This window comes from Salpingoeca rosetta (assembly GCF_000188695.1).
Source record: "Salpingoeca rosetta unplaced genomic scaffold supercont1.13, whole genome shotgun sequence".
In the NCBI taxonomy this organism is placed as follows: Eukaryota; class Choanoflagellata; order Craspedida; family Salpingoecidae; genus Salpingoeca; species Salpingoeca rosetta.
In genome coordinates this window covers 1,022,970-1,030,882 of record NW_004754921.1, presented here as the reverse complement: position 1 = coordinate 1,030,882, position 7,913 = coordinate 1,022,970, and the positions used below count along the sequence as shown (strand labels likewise).

Below are 7,913 nucleotides of genomic sequence, written 5' to 3'. Positions count from 1 at the left end.
CAATAATGTCGCCATCCACTGAATGCAGCCATGTGGGGGTATATTGTTAGTTTGGTTGAATGGATGGATGGGTGGATGGGTGGCGCGCGCGCGAGAGAGAGAGAGAGAGAGAGAGTGTGAGAGAGAGAGAGAGAGAGAGAGAGTGTGTGTGTGAGTGAGTGAGTGAGTGTGTGTGTGTGTGTGTGTGTGTGTGTGTGTGTGTGTGTGTGTGTGTGTGTGTGTGTGTGTGTGTGTGTGTGTGTGTGTGCTTGCATGAGTAGGCCCCATATCGAGTGAAGCATGCCCAACAAGCACTTTTACCTTGCGGCGACGCTCCAGACAGACGTGCACGGGAGATCGATCGTTTGCACACACGCGCCAGACTCCATGTCCCACACCTGTGGTCACAGACACCGCCAATGAGCCAAAAACGTAACAGACGCGACAGCATCCACCACCACCACCACCAAGCAGCAGCACCGCCGCCACCACCGCCCACATCATCACCACAGTGGGTTCATCACATCAACTCCCCATCGCGTCTCCCGCGCCATCACCACAGCACCTTGACGCAGCCGTCTTCCCCGGACGATGCGAGCAGCGGCGAATCCGGCACGCTGCACACCGCATACACAAACGCCTGCACACACATGCACACAGAATAGGGTGAGGAAACGACACACACTGCACACACACACACACGCACACACACGCACACACACACACACGCACACACACACACACACTGCAGTGTTGTGCAGTCATGTCACTCCACTTTGGCCTGCGCTCCCAAGTGTGCACGGCACCTGGTGTCCGGTGAAGGTGGCGATGGTGTCAAAGGTGGCGGTCCAGACGACAACGGTCGAGTCGTTGGAGCACGAGGCAAACACGCCCTCAGACACGTGGCACTGGGGTGACGGCAATAAGCACAACAACAACAACAACAACAACAACAACAACAACAACACCAACAACAACAGCCAGAGATATGGGCATGCGGTGGTGTGGCGGAGGTGAGAGTTGCAACCATGGAAACACAAACACACGCACGCGCACGCTCGCATAAGCAAACGCTGTTTTACACCCCATCCTGGCCTTCATCATCATCCCTCCCCTCCCATCCCTCCTCTCAACTCCCCACCAGGCCGCGAATGACGTCTGCGTGGGCTGCGGCCCTGGTCTGCACGTGCTCTCCACTGCTCCTCCACCGCCGAAGTGACCGGTCGGCAGAGGCCGTCACCACCTCCCCGCTCGACACAAGCGGCAGCACGCTGCGCAGGCGATGGAAGCGGGGAGAGGTGGGGGCATTGTGTGTGGTATTGTGTGTTGCGTGTTGCGCATAAGCTCAAAAGGCGAGCTCTTGGCAAAGAATGGCACATCGATCAAATCACATGCAGAATGCACATCTACATACATCACATTAAAATACACATGCACACATGCACACATACATACATACACGCCACGCACGAGTCGATACCTGAGAACGGACGCTTCGTGGCCCTTGAGGACAGCGGTGCACTGCTGCGTCGTCAGATCCCACACGCGCGCAGTGCTAGAGATATTTTTGTTTTTTGGGTGGGGCAGAGAAGGGTGTGAGTCGATAAGGTACAAACGCACACACACACACACACACACACACACACACACACACACACACACACACACACACACACATGCACGCGCGTGCCGGTGAAGAGGCCTTGTGAGACGCGACACAACCCATGCATTGAAACAGTGAAAGTGTTTACTCACCTGTCCCAGCTGCTGGAGACGACGGTCGTTGGTGAGATTGCCTGCAGGCAGCACACCGCGTCCGTGTGGCCCTCCTGTGTCGCCAACAAACAGCAGAAGCACAGACACGCAGCACATCAGTCGCGTGCATTCGAGGCAAAATGACAAGAGGCAGATGTTCGCACGCACAGATACACCACACACACACACATGCACCAGTTTCAACTGCTCACCAGCCGGGCGATGGGCCCTGCGGGGACGGCTGGGTTCCAGACCAGGATGGTCTTGTCGAGACTGCCCGTCAACACCAGCCCTGATGAGATAAGCACCACAAGAGAGCGTCAGACGGCGGGGTGTAGAGGTTAAGATTGCACGTGAACACACATGAAAGACACGCTCATAACAAGTGCAAACACACACAAACAAACAAACAAACAAACAAACAAACAAACAAACAAAACAAACAAACAAACAAACAAACAAACAAACAAACAAACAAACAAACAAACAAAACAAACAAACAAACAAACAAACAAACAAACAAACAAACAAACAAACAAACAAACAAACAAACAAACAAACAAACAAACAAACAAACAAACAAACAAACAAACAAACAAACAAACAAACAAACAAACAAACAAACAAACAAACGAGCACACACAGGCAGTTGACTGTGTTCTCACCCTGGGGAAATTCAGGCGTTGGGGCAGTGCATGTGACGCACATGAGGTACCTTGTGTGCCCTTTCAGCTGGGCCCTTCGAATCGGCATTAGATCACGAAGCACAGGTGCGTGAGGGAAGAAACCGTCATCTATGGTCAGCTGGAGACATGCGCGTGCACACACACATGCATATGCACACACACACATGCACGACAAACCAGAGTGAAAGTTCACAGAGAGAACTTACTGTTGATGGTACTTGCTGCCGCCCTGATACTCCCACAGAATGGCTGCTCAGAGCCGCCATGCAAGCGATTAAACAGATCATTCGATAAGACGACAAGCCACAAGCGCCAATTAACCACAAGACACACATACATGCACACATGCACACGCACATATACACACACGTACACACACGTACCTGATTCATCGCGGGAAGCTGTCGCAATAAAGGGGATAGGCACTTCCTTGTCGCTGCCACAGGCACCGCGAACCTGCGAACAAAGTCAATATGCATGAAAACATGGATCAACGTCGACACCAAGCAAACAGGCATGTCAGCAACGCAGCGTTTGAGTGACGCGCCCACTTTCATAACACACACAATACAACAGGCATGCGCGCACACGCACGGGGGGGAGAGAACGCACGTCACCGGTGTGCCCCAGCAGTGTCGCGCTGAGCTTGAACAGCGGGCTTCCGCCCTGTGCACTTCTCTTCGCTTCTGACATCTCTCTGGTTGGTTGCGCTGATGTCTTGTTTGCTTGCTTGTCTGCTTGTCTTGTTTGCTTGCTTGCTTGTTGCTTTTGCTGACTGCGCCGACGATGATTGATGGAAATCATACACCAATCGTCCATTTCTGCGCCCATAACCCGCCAACAACACAAACGCGCCTCCTCCCACCATATCTGCCCTTGCTGCACTGACCGACCGCACCGCTCGCCACCATGGAGGATCTGGACAAGATGAAGGTCGTTGACCTGCGCGCAAAGCTCAAGGAGAAGGGCCTGGACACAAACGGCAAGAAGGCCGAGCTCATCTCCCGTCTCAAGGAGCACGAGGTGCGCGCCTTTGTCTCGTGGTTGATTGACTGGTGCCAGTGTTTGTGGTTGGGTGTTGTGTTGGCGTGGTGTGCCACGTCCTTGGGAGTTGGTGAGTCGCGATGAAGTGTTCATCGCCTGTCTCTCACGTTGCGTACGTTCGGTGGCCACTGTACTGTACTGCGCTGTGTGGTTGGTGTTTGTGTTGTGTGAACAGGAGGCTGAGCTTCTTGGCCTTGCTGGCGATGACTCCCTTGGCGAAACCGAGGGTGCCGGCGACGTTGATCTGAACGTGGATGAACTCGACGATGTTGTCGTGAGTGATACGCTTGTGTGGGTGTGGGTGTGCGCGCGTATGCGTGTGCGTGTGTGTGTGTGTGTGTCTGCGTGTGTGTGCTGCCCACGGACTGCATGTGTTTGGGCTCCACCGCCCCGCTGTTTTGTTTTCTTTTTGCGTATGTGCTGACTGCTTCTTTACATGCGGATGTGCACGTGTGCAGGACGAGGACACAGCTGGCACGGAGGCGAAGGAAGCACCCAAGAAGGAGGCTGGCAAGGCCCCAGCGTCAAGCAAGCCTGCCACGGCCACTGAGGGGAAGAAGTCTGAGGAAGCAAACGACGAGTCCTCCGCAGCCAACACAACAGACGAAGCCGCCACAGCAGCCACAGACGTAAGCGTACCCCCCTCCCCACACACAGACGTGCAGTTGCAGTCTGTATGCATTACGTGTCACCCTCTCAGTTCTGTGGGAATTGACTCAGCTCATCATCCTCGTTCATGACCATGCATGATTGCCCCAAATACACTCACACTCACTCACTCACTCACTCACTCACTCACTCACTCACTCACTCACTCACTCACACTCACTCACTCACTCACTCACTCACCCACTCACCCACTCACTCACTCACTCACTCACTCACTCACTCACTCACTCACTCACTCACTTCCACCGAAACACGTGTGCAGCGCCGGCTGGCCCGTGCTGCGCGCTTTGGGATTGAGACGAAGGAGACGAAGAAGGAGAAGCGTCTTGAGCGCGCAAAGCGGTTTGGCCTCGAGACGAAGGAAATCAAGCAAGACAAGCGCAAGCAGCGCGCAGAACGATTCGGTGCGAAAAACAGCTGCATGACTGTGTGTGTATGTGTGTGTTACGTGTGCGTGTGTGTATGTTATGTGTGTGTGTATTCTACGTGTGCATGTGTGTATTACGTGTGTCACGTATGCTTGCCAGTGGTTGAGCCATCTTTGATTCAATAATGCGTGCAAGCTCCCTTGACACACTCTTCCCACACCGACATCACCAACACTATTCGCGCTGACATGAATCACGCTCCCCCACTTTATCCCATCTCCTTACTCGCCCCCCCCCCCTTTCCCCCACTCCTTTCATGGCTCCACCGCAGGTTTGGCGGGAAAAGGCGGCAGCAGCCCCGCTGTCTCTGCAGAGGCACAGCAGAAGCGCCTCGACCGCGCAAAGCGCTTTGGCCTCGACGTCATGACAAAGACAGAGCAGAACAAGAAGGCAAAGGTCCGCCAAAAAATCAAAAGTGCTGTTTGTCTGCTTACTCTGTGTACGTGTACGTGTGTGTGTGTGTGTGTGTGTGTGTGTGTGTGTGTGTGTGTGTGTGTGTGTGTGTGTGTGTGTGTGTGTGTGTGTGTTTGCTTCGTATGTTCCAGACAGACACAGGTCATTGAGCCCACTGCAACAGCCTCACTCTGCCGCCATCACACCACCACCCAGAAATCGCCCGCGACGAACAAGAAGAACTACGCAGCGATGAGTGTGGAGGAGCTTGAGAAGATGAAGAAGCGCATCGCCCGCTTCAACCCAGACGACACCGCCCTCGAGTACGTGGTTTTGTGCCTGTGTATGTTTGTGTGTATTGTGTGTGTGTGTGTGTGTGTGTGTTTGTGTGTATTGTGTGTGTGTGTGTGCATTGTGTGTCAACTGGCTGGGTAAACTTGTGAGTCAACTTGTGTGCGTATCCATCTGTGGTGTCGGGTGTATCATGTCTCGCTTGGGCTGCTTGTGTTGGCACTTGATGCTCTTCCCCGCCTTTTGTCGGCTCACCTCCCTCGTGTGCTGCATTCATTGGCCATACAGGCAAATCAACAGCGCCCTGGCTGCAAAGGCAAGCAGCTAAACACGCCCGACGACTTGTGATGTCGAGTTCCTTGTGTTGTCTACCGTGTCCCTTCCTGCTCTGTCTCTGTGTTGGTTGATGCATACGTGTGTCTGTGTGTATGTGTGTGTAGGTGTGTGTGTAGGTGTGTGTATGCGTGCTTGTGCCCTTCCGTGATCTTGCGCGAAGCGCGACGTCGCTGCTCGTGCCCCTGCCGTTCTTGTCTGCTGTTCTGTTGTGTTATGGTGGAGAAACTGAATGAACGAATGAAATCAGTGCACAAGGGCGCCTCACAAGCAAGCAAGCGCAAGCAAGCACTACATGAGCTTCGACACACACACACACACACACACACACACACACACACAAAGCACACAAAGCACACACAGAGTCGCAAAGCGGTTGTGGGCGATTTGTGGGTGCGGTGGTTAAATTTCGGACCTCAAGCGGAAATGGCGGACGTCGACGACAGCGGCCCAGGTGTGCCTCCTTGCTTGCTGTACGTGCGCCTTCCTGTGCGTGTGTGCATCGACACAGACATGTAACGTTCGCTTGCTTCTTGGTGGGCATCCAAGGCGTGCTGTCGATCATGAACACCTTTCCATCCTCCCCGCAAACCTTGTGTGATCATGTATGCTGACCAATTGGGCCTTCCCCGTTTCTCCTTCAACCGCCAGACCCGAAGCGGGCCAAGCTTGAGCAACAGCCTGCACCACAGGCCACAAACACACAAGCAACCAGTGAACCAGTGGACAGCACGGCGCAGCCCGATGACCAAAAGCAGCAGCGTCGCCGTGGAACCAGAGGAGGGCGCAGACATCGCAGGCGGCACAAGAAGAAAAAGAAGAAGAAGCACGACCCTCACCGTCAGTGCCTCGCGTCCTGTGTGCGCTTGTGACACGGTGTGCCTGCTTATGGTGTTGGTGGAAGCTTGTCTGCCCGTTGCACTTGCTGTTGACTTCAGCAACCCCTCATACTGCTGTGGCCTGTGTACCATGGTGCTCATTCTTTTGTTGTTGTCCCCACCGTCTCAGAGCTGCTGCCGAATCGACCGGCCGCTGTGCGTGTACCGTACCAGGATGCAGAAGGCTACCAGAGTAAGTTGCACGTGCACCTCTGCTCGTTGTGATCGAGAGATTTTCAGCATCACACACACACGCACACACATGCTTGCGAGGATACTTATCCAGCTTTAATCAGAAAGCGGTCTATCCTCCCTCACTCTCGACCACGCCTCCCCCACACCCACTACCACCACACCCACAACAACAACAACAATAACATCGTGAACAGGGCACCGCGTCGTGTATCTGTACGGCGGTTTCCCTCGCGACACAACTGCACGTACCGTGCACAAGAATCGCCCCGTGTTTCCCGGCTTTGCGCCCGGTCAGCTGCACGTGCTCCCGGGCTACAGCACGTACTGCACAGAGGTGATCACAGACCGCCGCTTCGTGGTGCGCGCCAACCAATACAAGGCGATGGACGAACCTTTACCGCCACCATCGCGCGTTCCGGAGTCCGCCATGGCAAACAACACCCCGTACTCTGGCAACGAGACCATCACTGGCACTGCTGCCGTCACAGCATCGCATGTATCGGATTTCGGGAGCACTGCAGTAGCTACAGGTACCCATGAACGAGAAAGCGGCAGCGCGGCAGCCACGATTGAACACACTGGAATGGGGTTCGCGACAGGAGGTAGCATGGGTCGATTTGATACGAGCGCAGATGAACAACAGAGCAGCAGCCGCGTCGCCGGTGGTGCAGATGACGACAGTCAACGACGAAGAGCAGCGAACCACCATCACCATGACCCGCACACGTCCACGACGACCACCACGATGCGATTGCTATCGTCGTCGCTATCATCGTCGTCACCTGCGCTGGGCGCTGCTGTTGTGGGCCTGTCCGATACGCTGGTGGAATCAGAGACAGCCACGCCCAACGTGTCGGCTGCTGCGACCGCGGGCAACACGCGCGCGCACACGAGCGCACGCAGCAGCACGACACCGACGACAGCTGCGACGGGTGGCGGGCCGCTGACACCACCGATGATGATGATGGCAACAGCAGCGACTACAGCAAGGGCGACAATGGCACCAGCGCATCACGGCGCCGCCACCACCACTGGTGCGATGGCAGCACAGGCCGCTTGCCAGCGTGCACGGAGAGCAAGCGAGGACGAGCGGGAGATCTCCGCTCGCATGTCGTCGTACTTTGGACAGGAGATGGTGGTGGTGTCGTCGGCATCGTCGTCAGCAGTGGCATCAGCAGCAGCGGCAACAACGGCGCTAGTGGAGGGGACGTCGCCTGCTGGGGGCGTGTCTCCAAAATCACACGCCTCGGTGCCAGGCATAC

The 7,913-nt window shown here is 55.1% G+C and overlaps 3 protein-coding genes across 3 annotated transcripts in view; 2 read left to right on the top strand and 1 right to left on the bottom strand.

Moving 5' to 3' along the window:
• PTSG_05652 (uncharacterized protein) overlaps positions 1–3,113 on the bottom strand; it is a gene marked incomplete at both ends in the record, with an annotated part of 7,633 nt that extends 4,520 nt beyond the window's left edge. The window contains 11 exons of the mRNA XM_004993464.1: positions 301–377; positions 545–619; positions 786–887; positions 1,121–1,250; positions 1,460–1,534; positions 1,735–1,808; positions 1,947–2,026; positions 2,400–2,473; positions 2,627–2,669; positions 2,804–2,876; positions 3,033–3,113. Of these exons, the coding sequence (XP_004993521.1) occupies positions 301–377; positions 545–619; positions 786–887; positions 1,121–1,250; positions 1,460–1,534; positions 1,735–1,808; positions 1,947–2,026; positions 2,400–2,473; positions 2,627–2,669; positions 2,804–2,876; positions 3,033–3,113 (884 nt within the window). The remainder of the gene's footprint in view (positions 1–300; positions 378–544; positions 620–785; positions 888–1,120; positions 1,251–1,459; positions 1,535–1,734; positions 1,809–1,946; positions 2,027–2,399; positions 2,474–2,626; positions 2,670–2,803; positions 2,877–3,032) is intronic.
• Positions 3,114–3,233: 120 nt separating this feature from the next.
• Positions 3,234–5,841, top strand: PTSG_05651 (uncharacterized protein). Its single transcript, XM_004993463.1, has 7 exons — positions 3,234–3,443; positions 3,640–3,738; positions 3,923–4,093; positions 4,396–4,537; positions 4,833–4,957; positions 5,171–5,277; positions 5,534–5,841. The coding sequence occupies exons 1-7, from the start codon at positions 3,330–3,332 to the stop codon at positions 5,571–5,573; spliced, it is 798 nt and encodes a 265-aa protein (XP_004993520.1). The 5' UTR covers positions 3,234–3,329; the 3' UTR covers positions 5,574–5,841.
• Positions 5,842–5,998: 157 nt separating this feature from the next.
• PTSG_05650 (uncharacterized protein) overlaps positions 5,999–7,913 on the top strand; it is a 5,718-nt gene continuing 3,803 nt past the window's right edge. Inside the window, exons 1-4 of the mRNA XM_004993462.1 lie at positions 5,999–6,032; positions 6,230–6,418; positions 6,587–6,649; positions 6,846–7,913. The exon at positions 6,846–7,913 is cut by the window's right edge and continues 546 nt beyond it. Coding sequence (XP_004993519.1) covers positions 6,005–6,032; positions 6,230–6,418; positions 6,587–6,649; positions 6,846–7,913 — 1,348 coding nt within the window. The 5' untranslated portion in view covers positions 5,999–6,004. The remainder of the gene's footprint in view (positions 6,033–6,229; positions 6,419–6,586; positions 6,650–6,845) is intronic.

Bases quoted from the DNA above. Each gene is read 5' to 3' on its own strand.
- PTSG_05651 (XM_004993463.1), top strand. From the start codon at position 3,330: ATGGAGGATCTGGACAAGATGAAGGTCGTTGACCTGCGCGCAAAGCTC. The intron at 3,444-3,639 runs GTGCGCGCCTTT...TTGTGTGAACAG, and splicing joins CCCGTCTCAAGGAGCACGAG to GAGGCTGAGCTTCTTGGCCT. The intron at 5,278-5,533 runs GTACGTGGTTTT...TTGGCCATACAG, and splicing joins CCAGACGACACCGCCCTCGA to GCAAATCAACAGCGCCCTGG.